Consider the following 14,293-nt stretch of genomic DNA (forward strand, 5'->3'; position numbering starts at 1 on the left):
AGCAGGGAAGGAGGGAATTTTGGAAGTTGAATGGAATGTCAACTTCAAATCAAAACAGTCAAATCTCACTTTTTGTCCTCCTCTCGCTCTGTCTAGTGTCTACTTTTATATCTCAATTTTGATTGTAATCTTCTTGCCTACTCTAAGGTTAAAAACTAATTCGTTAAAACCTTAGGAAAACATCACGTTTAACGTACCAAGGTAGGCCTAAGTTACCTACATGCATTTCATTTATTGTTTATAGGTTATGCCGCTTAAACTATTGACTTGGTTTCATGTTATTCTAAGTAAAGTCATGTCGACCAAAAGTATGTTCCTGTGAAAACCTGTGTGTTTCAAAATTTAAACATGTTTTAAAAACTACTCTAACCCAGGCTTGTCTGTATAAACATGAAGAGTACTTTGGTTTAGAGTTTTAGTTTTAGTTGCCATCTTGATTCTTGATTGTTTTCTTTTTCTTTTGACGATTGTCATGAACTTTGTACTCAGTTTGAACGACAATAAAGCATTTCATTTCATTTCCAAGCTGCACGTGATTTTACTCAGTCTAACTGGCTATAGGCCTAGGTCTAACTTTGTTGTTGGTCTAAGTTATGATCAGTTTTTTTATAAAACCAAAACAATCCCGGGGTACAGTTTCTTAACTGGACTAAGTTATGCTAATATCGAATTGAAAATATTGATTAATAATCGATATTTTTAAATATATTTATTATCAAATAACTTAAAACTATCATAACCTAACCAACCAAACTTGCTGATGGTGAAAAAATCGCACGAAGGTTTACTAATCGAATCCATAGTTTCAATCGATATTAGCATACCGTAGCCCAGTTTAAGAGACTGTACCCCAATCCCACTAAACTCGCTGAAAAAATCTAGTTTCAATCTGCGTTAATGTTCCTAGTAGCCTAGCCAAACATTTTTGTCTTAAGATCATATTTTAACACCTTTAAGGTTGATTCACACACAGGGCCGCCCCGAGGGTAATAGACGCCCGGGGCGAGATTTAAATTTTCGCCCCTCTCCAAAAAAGGTATTTGGGGGGTTTGCGTCAACCGTCATTAGACCCAACATCCGATATATCAATATCGAGCGTTTTGCATAGTATTCTTTATAAATGTAACAACTAAACTAAACTAAATTACTAAAAAACATTGAATCTACGACCATAGATAAAACATACTATGTTTTATCTATGCTACGACTGACAACGGACATCACAAAACGACTATGAGTTGACGAGAGTTTGTTAAGCTTTGAGGTTAGAAACAAGCAAGTGTATGTGGGGCGTCGCGAATACGCAGTGAGTGTCTTGGACTTGCAGTATTGCCAATTTTTAAGTCACATGCCAGACGTAAAAGTAGTAATAGTATGCGTTGTATATTAAATAATATGAATAAAACGAAAGCTATAGATTGCCTTTTTTTATAGTGATTGTCATTGATTACATGTTTGCGAGTTTCTGGTAAAATATTTGTTTGCGGTTTGCCGATAAGGTTGTTAAATTTTTACCTTCCAAAGCCGCGGCGCCCCCCTAGCTGCGGCGCCCAGGGCGGTCGCCCCGCTCGCCCTGCCCTCGGGGCGGCCCTGTTCACACATATGAGTTCTGTTACAGTCTAGTTACAGTTCAGTCCCAGTTGCATCCGAAATTCCGCAGTCAACAGTCCGTCAGTTGGTTTCAGTCAGTCTTTCCGTCTCTAATATTTACAGTAATTTAAGTTACAGTCAAAAATTTTAAATTATAAACCTATATTCTATCAAATTTTCATCATCCATTTTGTTGATTGTTACAGACAGTAGGCCTACCTACTCAAAATATAAACACAATCAATCATTTAAATAACAAAAACACTGTTTTCTAACCTCAAACACGTCCGTCAGGCATCCGACCAATCCAAAAATATCGGTAAAAAGAAATCTGAAATAGACTGGTGGGCACCGGCAGAGCGACTGACAGGACTGGGACGGATGAGTGTAGATAGTGCAATAGAAAATCCATTAAAGAATATTTTTGCTAAATGTGACGTGCCGTAACTGATGTGTGTGAATCAACCTTTACGGAGCCTTGATATCTATGACGTTGATAGAGCCACCTGGTCTCAGAACCAAATGCGTCTAAAATACCGTTTTTAACGATTTCTATGCATTTACCAAATGGATTATTAAATCAAAACAAATAAATATTGATAAATTTTTACTAGCCTACATAGGTATATACTATACAGGGTGTCACAAAAAAGTGTGATGGGCTATACAGGACCTAATTCTACATGCAAAAATAAGTCAAAAATGAAGAATAAATTTTTTTGGATTTCGGCTTAGTTTAGCCGTAATCCGCCATTTTGTTTTTGGGGAAAATATTTATTATTTCAAAATCCCTTTGATATATTTTTACAAAACTTGGCAAAATTGTTAACACTATAGTAAGTAACATTTATAAAAAAAAACTATTATTTCAAATTTCAAAATTTCAAAATGGCGGCCGTTTGAATATTTTAATGCCAAATTTCATGAAAACCGGTACCTAAATCAACATTTTGTAAGAGACAAAAGTTTTAGTATTTATTATAACAAATCAAACAAAACAAAAATGAATAAAATCGGTTCATAAATAAAGAAGCTGTGTTTATTTTAGTAATTTAGACTGAAATTACTTAATACGTTACATAAATTATTACATTACATTTAATACATTTTAATATTAATAATTTCAGTCTAAATTACTAAAATAAACACAGCTTCTTTAATTATGAACCGATTTTATTCATTTTTGTTTTGTTGGATTTGTCATAATAAATACTAAAACCTTTGTATCTTACAAAATGTTGATTTAGGTACCGGTTTTCATGAAATTTGGCATTAAAAAATTCAAACGGCCGCCATTTTGAAATTTGGAAAGTTAAAATAATAATTTTTTTTATAAATGTTACTTACTATAGTGTAAACAATTTTGCCAAGTTTCGTAAAATATCTCAAAGGGATTTTGAAATAATAAATATTTTCCCCAAAAAACAAAATGGCGGATTACGGCTAAACTAAGCCGATATACAAAAAAAATTATTCTTCATTTTTGACTTATTTTTGCATGTAGAATTAGGTCCTGTATAGCCCATCACACTTTTTTGTGACACCCTGTATATTGTAAAATCTATATATGTGACATAATTAGGCCTATTATATAACTTAAAGAATATTTTTTTTTAGAAATCAAAGAATTGTTGGAAAAAGTGTTAACAGTTAAATACGTAAGAAACGTTTACGAAAAGACTATGATTGGTGATTGTATTATAGAGATGTCAACTGTAAATGTTTCTTGGTCAAACAATCTCTTGAGCACAGTCCACGCAGACTTTTTGAGTGCATTTTAGGCAGACTGGTATGTGACACTAAAAACACTTACTGTACTGTGTCTTCCTCTCCTTGCTGACAGACACTTCCCACACGTCTTCCTGTTTTCCATTTTATCTGAAGGAATTACTTCAACTTGCCTTTCTGGTTCATTTTCAACGAGCACTTTATTTATTTCTTGCTTTATGTCTCAACGAAGCTGGGGGATCGTGAGACGTCGCCTCAGGTGGGGCTCCACAAGGGTTTGAGCCAGCTGCTTCACAAACTCGAATCGTGTCATGATACGGGAACCACTGTAGCACATGTACAGTTTAAACGAGTTTACACTGGCTATAGTGAGGGCAGGTCCCTGAAAAACAATGCCAGTGGCCATCTTCGAGTGCGCCGGTTTGAATCGTAGATTGCAAATTTCATATCCAGTAGATCAATGCCAACTTTGTCTTATTATTATAAAAACACACGATTCCGGTTTGTTCTTGTCTGGGTTTATCTCCTTGTCATGATGCTGTTTTGTTTAGCTACCATAGACATGATATTATATTGACCATTGAAGCCAGCGTAGTCATTACTTGCCGATCTATGTTTGGAAGAAATTCAGAAGGTATGATTTTTTTGTTCTTTCTTTGTTCCCACATAGGTTAGACTTCTCTTTATACAAAGCTTCGGCAGTCTCAATACTGGAAAACCAGTTGTCAGCTGTTACATTCCTATTATTACTCTTCTGGATGTCCTTAGTTAGTCTTATAACTGACTGTGTCGGCTTGCTAAGTTCTTGCTCTTGACGTTGTAACGGTTGGTTTTTATGGGTTACTTCTTTTAAATGATGTTTATTATTATATAATATATTGTGGGGGGTGAGCTCGCTTGGCAGTGAGCACAAAGAAAGGTACTCGAGATTCGATTATACAAAATTCTATATTATATTGTCAACACAAGTATTATTTATAATTACAGAGATAAAGGGAAAAATAGAATATAGATATTATATCAAGAACAATGAATGGCAAATACTAAATGACAAAATATGATTTCCAATCAAATATAATTGTTTATGTTATTATTCTCAAAATAACTATTCAACCAAAGAGGCAATAGAAATTGGTAAATTTATATATAATATTTCAAATAACTCTGTGTTATTAAAAATATGAATTTAATATGACAAGTATTAAGTGTTTTTTTATTAGTATTTCAAATCTATCTGTGCTCTAAGTCCAAAAATATTAAAAGAGTATAACGGCCTTACCTTGGCCAGCCGGCGCTGGTTCCTAAGGAAGAGTGGGTTATTGGTAAAAGGTCTACCACCGATGGTACTTTCAATTTGGCTGCAAAGAGAGAGGGTAAGGCCATAATCAGCAATTTGTTGGGTATTGAACCTACTGAATGCAAGAAGCAGCACAAAACTGCTTACACTCAGCAATCTACTTTACACAACCAACTGCTGTAACTGATACTTCTACAATTGTTTGATTGATTGAAAATCATTTACAATATGAATTTTTAAGTTTATTATTAAATTACATACTTCCCCAAAAAATAAAGTCGTCCTACCATCACATGCCCCCTCCTCCGGGAGACATGGTCCCCATGTCTACACACCTATACACAAAATTACTAAAAACTTTAAAATCACTAAAATTACAAACACAGAGGATACGCGTCCGGTAACCGGACGTGGATTAGGCGTCCGGTAACCAGACGTGGATTAGGTGTCCGGTAGAGGGTCCCGGAACGCCATTACCACAATGATACGATGTTCAGCCATCAGTGTTCGTGGTGTAGTGGATAGAGTGCTCGACTGATATGCGAGAGGTCCCCGGTTCGAAACCTATCTGTAATTTTAACTTTTTGTCACAGATTTTTCTTTGAATGTAATTTCTTCTTAACTGTACATCTTTTGTTAGAATTTTTGGCATTTATAATGTTATGTTATGATGAGAATGGAACCTTCATTTGATTTTTTTCACTATCAGCAAGTTTGGTTGGTTAGGTTAGGTTATGACAGTAACTGCCGGACGCCTAATCCACGTCCGGTTACCGGACGCGTATCCTCTGCGAATTACAAAATTTTTTTAAATTTATTATTAAATTACAAATCAATATACCAAAATATAGTTAAAAACCGACAGAACAAACTATGCTTTAAGTTAGGAAAGTTAAAGACAACAGACTGAAAGCTACTCAATTCACCCCCAGCCTGATTTTAGGAAAACTAATTCATATAATTTAGCGGATAATCTGTTCTGGGAGGTCTTGGTTGCATAGTTAATTTAAATACATAAATTTTGAAACAAAGGTAGATTACGATTAAAGTTAGTATTATCATCCACAAAACTAATGGAAGGACATAAAATGATTTGTCACCATGTATGTCATACCAGGATTTGGGAAGAGTTACTGGAGTGAAAGCATCAGAGGCAATGTTGGTACGGATTTTGAAAGAGGGAGTTTGGATCTGCCAATCAGGATCAAGGATTGAATCAAGACTAGTCCATTCAAAATGAACTGCAGATGTAGGGTGTAAATTTAAGGCCCGGAGTTTTGACCAGGATGCAGGAAGGATATGATTTATGGAAGGTACCAATCTTGACGATGAGGAACATGGATAGGACCTGGCTATCAGTAGAGTTGAATTTTCGGAAAGGTTACAGTGACAAGGTAATAGCAGTTTGAAAGCCCCAGGGAGGTTCGTAGGAATGGAAGGGATTTTAGTAGAACTAGATTCACATGTAATCTTTAAAAAATTCGTGGGATGGGTAAGGATGAAAGTGTTTTGATCTATTGTGGTTATAATGGTGTTGTGGGATTTTGGCTGACATACATAGTCACAGTGAGCCATGATATCATCTAACCGTGCTGACGTCATAAGTAACAATGCGCAAACCTGAGTCAGAGAAGCTGCTCCTGTTTGTCGAGGGAGAAGGCACATTTTGTCTCCCTTTACATTACAAAATTGCAAGTGTTCTCCACTGATTATTCGGTATTGTGATAAAGATTTTGCAATTAATAAAGGTTCCTGCGTCAATGAACAAGTTTGGTTATGCCACGCCAGTGGAGCGGGTAAATATTTATACAGAGACCAGGTATTGTTGACAGAAAGAATTGGAACTCGAATGTTAACCACTGTCGTAGTGGGAGAGGATATGCAGTTAACTATTGGGAGGTCGTAATATTTATGGATCTCGGAAGTAGGGACAGCTAAGGTGTAATTAATTGTTGCAAGTTTGTTGCTTAAATTTACGAGATCCCTGAGCAACGTAGTAGATGGGATAGTTGAAGAGGGAATAAGGTTACTTTTACAATGGGTTTGAATATCCCGTGTTTGTGAATTTAAAAGGTGTTTTTGAAGTAAAATATTGGATCGAAAAATGATATTTAAAAGAGTTAAGTATAGAGTTTGCAAATTGAAATTATTAGATTGTAAAGAGTTTTCAAATGCGTTAAGGGTAGTATGTACGGAATGTAAAATGGTAGATACGTTAGCAGTAAACTCCTCTATCTTCCCTGCGGATTTGACGAGGTCTTCGTGGTCCATCTTCTCGATCAGCTGAAGGTTGTTCAGATGAGTGTTGACGACCTCCTCATTCGACGTTAGGGTGTGAAGTTCCCCTTCCGTAGCTGTAGAGCAGCACCAGCTGAGGAACTCCCCAATAGTCTCCACGGCACGTCTTCTTCTACTTGGAGTCCCGGGATCAGCTGTCATGTGTGAAGTGATTAGTTGCTCAACATCTCGGATTGCTGAGTTAATGTCACACGCTTGCGAGCCATTGTTTGACAGGCAACCGGGATAAGGTTCTTTAATAGAAAAAGTCGTCTGGGTTTCGTTGATTGGTATTACGTATGAAATTGGGATAGATGACTCGTAAATCACTTCTGAGCGTAACGGAATAAAAAATGTTCCAGGGAAAATGTGCACAGAATCGTCCGCTTGAATAAAAAACACAGGGAGCATAACATAAACTATAAACTTGATCATTTCTAGCTTGGATTGTAGTGTTCAAAGAAAAAGGTCTATTGAACTTGAATTGAGCTGGCCACTGAACTGGTAACTTCTCAAGGTCAAAATTGTTTATTAGCCAACGTAGTGATGTAGTTGAATGAAAATGCTGACAACTCGCAGAGACAGCATGTAGGGTCGTGTGTCGGCTAGTCAGCTGGGTAGGCTTCCAAGTGTTCTGCTGATGGCGATTATGTCTTGAAACCGAGAATCAAACAATACAACTGAATTAGTGTACTACATATTTAACAAAATTTCTGAATTTTTTTTTTTTTTTTTTTTTGAGAAATCATGTATTACAAAAAATAAGTAAGGCCGTTTTAGTATTGTTTAAAAAGGAAGAAAATAATCTGTTGCCTCTTTAAGAATTACAAAAATGAATGAACTATTATGACATCTTATATCTAAAATAAAGTTTAAAATCTAACATATACTTTCAATATGACTATCCCAAAAAATAGTATCCCACAACCAAAATGTAACAACCCAGTTCCACCTTTTAAACTTAAGAAAGTATTATAAAAAATATTCTTAACGTCGTTTAAAAACAAAATGCTTTATATTCTGTCAAAAAAAATTATCAATTATCATATACATATTTATACAATGCCCTTACAGCTAACAAAACCATACACACAAATTTTAAACTCAATATTTAACTTGAACAAACTTAAAAAAAAAACAAGGAAATATACTCAATTAGATTATGATTATGATTTAGATTAATGATTATTCTTCTTCTTTTTTTTTTAATTTCACAGATCAGCTTTCTGTTTAGATCTTCAATAAAATAAGTTCATTAAGTTAACAGAATCTGTTATTAAACTGTTATATACACATACTATACTATTTATATTAACGTGACTAAATTAAAAAAAATGATCATAAAGTTTCTTTTTTTTATAACAAAAACATAAAATGGAAATTATATATTTATACCAGCTATACACTACAGTTACACAGTTCATTTATTTACGACAGCTAAAACTAATCTAATTAATGCTAGTAATGGGATTAAAAGTATGTTGCTCAGGTATGTATCCTGACGAATAAGCCTTCTGCTTACCATTCCTAGGGTGCTATACGAGAGCCTTTCTCATTCAATTCTGAATACCCCTACTTAGTTCAGAATACCAGGATTGAACGAGCGACACTTCAGCATTACAGTATGTAGACTTCTGAGCAACAATATATATATATAAAAGAAATTTGGGGAAAAATTATCATACTGTTCAATCATTTTAACTTAAGCTATACTATATACAAGCACTCTATTTACTATACAACATAATCTAACTCGTCTTGTGATTAGCAGCTTATGCTCTGTCATGATAAGGCTTCAGCCGACTAATGTTAATTACGTCTTTAGTCCATTGTCCACCCTTTAGCAACGCCACTTCATAACACAGGTCAGAAACCTGTACCGGTACCGGGATCGTTACCCGGCGCCTCCACCAGTTGTAACGGTTGGTTTTTATGGGTTACTTCTTTTAAATGATGTTTATTATTATATAATATATTGTGGGGGGTGAGCTCGCTTGGCAGTGAGCACAAAGAAAGGTACTCGAGATTCGATTATACAAAATTCCATGACCCGGTACCGGAAACGTGTAAGCTCAATGCTATCGCTGTCCTTGCCTGTAAATATAAGCATCGTACAAATATGATTTTTTTGAGTCAGCATGATGCATGATCTTTATGCCATATTTGTGAGGCTTTGCAACAACATTCTGAAACTACATTTGCCACAAAATGGAACCAACATCTCGTCAATTGTTACAAATTCAGATACACAACATTTTTCTAAAATGAAATGGTGTCTAGGTAGGAAATATTTCTTATGTACAGTCCAGTGTCCAGGTTTGGAGTAGCATTGTTGAAAGAAAAGCTAAAAACAAAGGAAGAAAATGTGCTTTTGGTGAAAGATATGGAAAGAGATGAATGTGGGAGCCAAGTCTCCAGTGATTAAATATTCAAAAGTCTATAAAATTAACATTCAGATCATATAGAAATATCAATTATAAAGAGACATTAAGAAAGAAGATAAGTATTCAACAAAATTTGGTTAGGGATCAAACTCAATAAACATTTAAAAACCCATCATTAATTTCCGACCACCATCACACCATATTGTGAATAGACTAAATTCAAGTGACTGTTTCAAACTAAGAACTCTAGCCTAAATTTTTGACTCTCATTATTATCTCATATTATTTAGCCTACATTAGTATAAATTAAGTTAATTAGCCTATCAGAATTTCATACCCGGCACGAACCAACCCCTAGATTAAGATCATTGTTATCTAGCCATCTATAAAATGATTACGAAGCACGAATCGATACATATTTCGATACATGCAATCGTTTACAATAGAAATTTACAACTGAGTTGGTTAACAGCTTATTTTTACTCCATAGAGGCTAAAAACGATTTTTATTCCCTAAAGAGTAAAAATGGTACTTTAGACCCGCAACGCATGCATTAAAAACGACTGTTTTTACTGCAGTATGACAAAAACAATATAATATGAACCCTTGATAACTCCGCTCAATTTTGTGGATGCCTCTGCGAACGCCACTTAGTGATTATCTATTTTAAGTAAATTTATATTTATAAAATCCATTAATAAAGTGGAGTAGGTTGCAAGGAGTATCCTGGTCCAAGTTCATTTTTCCTATGACGTCCACTGACATATTCAGTTAAAAAGTCATCATCCAAAGCAGCACTTTCACTTACCTCTATATCAGCAAGCTGATGCTCATCATCAGGCTCATCCGGATCTGGTTCACTTCCACTATGCTCATTTGGGAGTACAAAATCTGGATCTGCGTCTGAATCATCCACTTTACTTTCATCAGTCTCACTGAGTTCAACGTCTCTAAGCATTCTTTTAACCACATTGGTAATGTCTTTGCTGTTTGGTCTAACCCTAGGACTTGTCCCACGACAATTCATTGTCACTCCTAGTTTGTATAAAATAAACACTATGTAAAAAGGGTAATATATCCTATATATAATACGAGTAAAGTTTGAATACTTGTCAACTCGATCTGGGAATCGGCTCTAACAAAAACGTTTATATTTACGGAATAACTAAGTTCTGGGTCAAAAATAAGTTCTAGACCAATGGTATAGCCAGGAAAAATCTATTTTCGCCATAATATGAACTAGTACAAACTTTTGAAAATTTAACATGGGCCTTATGAGAAAACATTCCGCCATTGTTGTCATTTTGTTTACATTTTACGACATAACTTGACGTTCTGTACCCACGGGCACCTTAGCTTGCGCATGCGCAGAAGTTCTCTATCCACAGTATACTAGCAAAACAAAATACAGTACAAAAGGAAAAACATCAGTTGTTACTATTAAGCAAAGATTAAACTGAACTCGATACATAGTAGTCAAGGGTAGCAGTGTGGAGTGTGGGATCTGTTTATGACGATTAGATTACGGTATCTGAAATTTTAAAATGCAATGTAAAGGGAGGGAAACAGGTCCGTGACGTAGGAAGTGATGAAGGAAGTAGTTAAAGGTGAGCAGTCTGGAGTGTGGGAACTGTTTACGACGATTAGATTAAGATATCTGCAATCCTAAAATGCTATGGGAAGGGAGGGAAACAGGTCCGTGACGTAGGAAGTGGTGAAGGAAGTAGTCAAGGCGAGTAGTCTAGAGTGTGGGAACTGTTTATGACGATTAGATTAATGCATCTGCAATCTTAAAATGATATGGGAAGGGAGGGAAACAGGTCCACGACGTAGGAAGCGGTGAAGGAAGTAGTCAAGGCGAGTGGTCCGGAGTGTGGGAACTGTTTTTGAAGATTATATTAAGGTATCTGCAATCTTAAAATTATATGGGAAGGGAGGGAAACAGGTCCGCGACATAGGAAGTGGCGAAGGAAGTTGTGAAGGCGAGTAGTCCGGAGTGTGGGCACTGTTTTTGAAGATAAGATTAAGGTATCTGCAATCTTAAAATGATATCGGGAGGGAGGGAAACAGGTCCGCGACGTAGGAAGTGGTGAAGGAAGTAGTCAAGGTGAGTAGTCCGGAGTGTGGGAACTGTTTTTGAAGATTAGATTAAGGTATGTATCTGCAATCTTAAAATGATATGGGAAGGGAGGGAAACAGGCCCGCGACGTAGGAAGTGGTGAAGGAAGTAGTAAATGCGAGTAGTCCGGAGTGTGTGAACTGTTTATGACGATTAATTTAAGATATTTGCAATCTTAAAATGCTATGGGGAGGGGGGGGAACAAGTTCGCGACGTAGGAAGTGGTGAAGGAAGTAGTCCAGGTGAGTAGTCCGGAGTGTGGGAACTGCTTTTGAAGATTAGGTTAAGGTATCTGCAATCTTAAAATGATATGGGGAGGGAGGTATACAGGGCCGCGACGTAGGAAGTGGTGAAGGAAGTAGTCAAAGCGAGTAGTCTGGAGTGTGGGATCTGTTTATAACGATTAGATTAAGGTTTCTGCAATCTTAAAATGCTATGAGAAGGGAGGGAAAAAGGTCCGCGACGTAGGAAGTGGTGAAGGAAGTAGTAAAGGCGAGCAGTCCGGAGTTCGGGAACTGTTTATGACGATTGGATCTGCAATCTTAAAATGCTATGGGAAGGGAAGGAAACAGACCCACGACGTAGGAAGTGGTGAACGAAGTAGTAAAGGCGAGCAGTGTGGAGTTTGGGAATGGATTAATGTATCTGCAATACTAAGACTGCGTTCATGTTAAACTAATGATTTTACCTGAGCAAAGCTCGGTCCCCAGGTACTACAATAAAAACAAAGTAAACTAATTTTCTTATAATCACCAATCGAGCCAACCAGTATCACAAACCGCCGTACTATATTACGTTACTAGAGCTGTCCGGTATGTGAGACCAGCAGGATTTCCAAAAACGATACACCTTTCAAACGACGTAACGATTCCCTCAAACTGATGTCTGAGTAATACAATAGGGTGGAGGGGAGGGGGAAGAAGCTATCTGAGCGTGCGGCTGTCAAGGTTAAACAGGGTGGCCACAATAGAAACGTAAAATTTCCCCCAGGTCACAGAGACAGGTGGCTCGGTAAAGGTGTAAAAAAAAGTTCTATAGGCTACGAACCTTGCTATAACTTAATTGGCAAGTTATGCTGGAATAATTTCATCAGTTGGGGTTAGTTTTTCATCTGGATACTGTTTAAAAAAACAAATTAAACATCAGAGCTAAAAGTCCCGAAAATGGAAACACTGAGCAAGTTTAAGTTACACCTACAGGCTGTGAGGCAGGCGAAGGACTCTAAGGGATTACAGCCCTCACACACACACACACAATAGGTCACGCGCCGTGGGGTAGATAGGACCTGGTGCGCCCCTGCTGGCGAGTGTGTGTGCGTTGGTGCAAGGGATGTTTATCGCCCAGAGTCCTTAAAGTCAAGCCCACTTGTGTATTTGTATGTGTTGAATAATGTGTATTCTACTACTTGGCGCAGATCCTATATTTGCTTTGCTTTTGTAAGCAGTCAAGTCTATTGGATTACTTAGACCTAATGTCCCGGCCATAGGACGTGTTTAATATGTACAGAGTGTTCCACAAAGATTTGAATTAACTTTGTACTAGCTTAGTTAACTTAGATGTGCCGAATGCGCTAAACAATTGGACTCTACAGTTAAGTTAAAATTATATTAAATTCTTAAATATAAAAAAATAGGCCGGCCTCGAGTTTTGATTGTGATTAATTTGGACAAAATGGCAGAACAGCTTGTTTTCTGTGTCTATCTTGGTATCTATCTATATTGCTGTTGTTAAGCCCATCTCTTCAGTGTGGGTGAGATTTAACACTAATACAAGTCCTTTTTTCTAGAATTCTCCCCCCCTCATAATGTAGTCCTTTTTCCCTCAGTATGATTTGCTTCTCGAGTTTTATAAATAGACACTACTCAATTGACTCCCCATTAACAGGAATGAAATTTGTTGCAGAACACAAAGGAAAAATGATTTGCAGTTTATCAGATTTCCCACCTCTCCCTGAGAGTAATCACTTACCAGTTTGTCTTACTGAAGGGAAAGTCCAATACAGCGCCCCCATGTTCACAAATGTCCATATCTACACTACTGCTGTGAGTATTTTTGTTTATTCATATCCATTTAAGATGGGGACACTATCTATGTGCGTATTATAACCCAAATATGAGTGAAGAATGAGTGCAGAATGGAGTGTGATGCCTTGTGTACCTTCGTTACTGACTAAGACCAGCTGTTTCATTAGTCAGGACCACGGTTACTAGAAAAATACCGGTATGGAACATAAACATAAACAAATGACGTTTTTGGTCCGAAAATAAACATGATTTAAAATTGCTTAAATGGAACTGCCAAAACATATGTTCAATGCTATTAGTATAGGATTCGGGCCAACAACGTCATTTTGTTTATGTTTATGATCCATACCGGTATTTTTCTAGTATTCGTGGTCAGGACTATTTATTGAAAGCCCAATGATAAAGAACAGCTGGTTCCAGTTTCAAACCATCAAAAAGCTGCACACTTTTCTCAATATTGAACTGGCAAAAATTAATTATTTAAAGAAGTTGGCGGCCTCTTTTAAGCTTGTATTTGCCTGCCTACATGGATCTTTGAACTGTGCGTGAAACATATCCATCAAAGCAAGAGGTGAGTCTGTACAGTACGTACAGAGAGAACTGTACTGAAAGAACTTTTTGTTAGGTACGGTACTTAACTTTTTTGTGATCTTTGAAATGACTTACGGTACTTAAAATTATAAGGATGTCAACTTTGAAATTACTTTAAATATAAAAAAGTTTTATTTACAAGACTGTGAAAATAGTTTTGCCATAAAATAACAACACATTGTATATATCTAAATATAAAAAGGACGCACATATATCAAAAGAGAAAACATTTGAGTACAGTAGCTTTGTTTCTATAATGGTGCTATTATAGAAGTGAAGAAG

At 36.4% G+C, this 14,293-nt stretch overlaps 1 protein-coding gene across 1 annotated transcript in view; it reads left to right on the top strand.

The window, feature by feature from the left end:
- LOC128991009 (aladin-like) overlaps positions 1 to 14,293 on the top strand; it is a 29,740-nt gene continuing 15,447 nt past the window's right edge. The window contains exons 1-2 of the mRNA XM_054413709.1: positions 1 to 201; positions 13,299 to 13,438. Coding sequence (XP_054269684.1) covers positions 13,313 to 13,438 — 126 coding nt within the window. The 5' untranslated portion in view covers positions 1 to 201; positions 13,299 to 13,312. The remainder of the gene's footprint in view (positions 202 to 13,298; positions 13,439 to 14,293) is intronic.

The sequence above is a fragment of the Macrosteles quadrilineatus genome, unplaced genomic scaffold (genome assembly GCF_028750875.1).
Source record: "Macrosteles quadrilineatus isolate MER2022 unplaced genomic scaffold, UCM_ALF_1.0 Scaffold_3__2_contigs__length_128488019, whole genome shotgun sequence".
NCBI classification, from domain to species: domain Eukaryota; kingdom Metazoa; phylum Arthropoda; class Insecta; order Hemiptera; family Cicadellidae; genus Macrosteles; species Macrosteles quadrilineatus.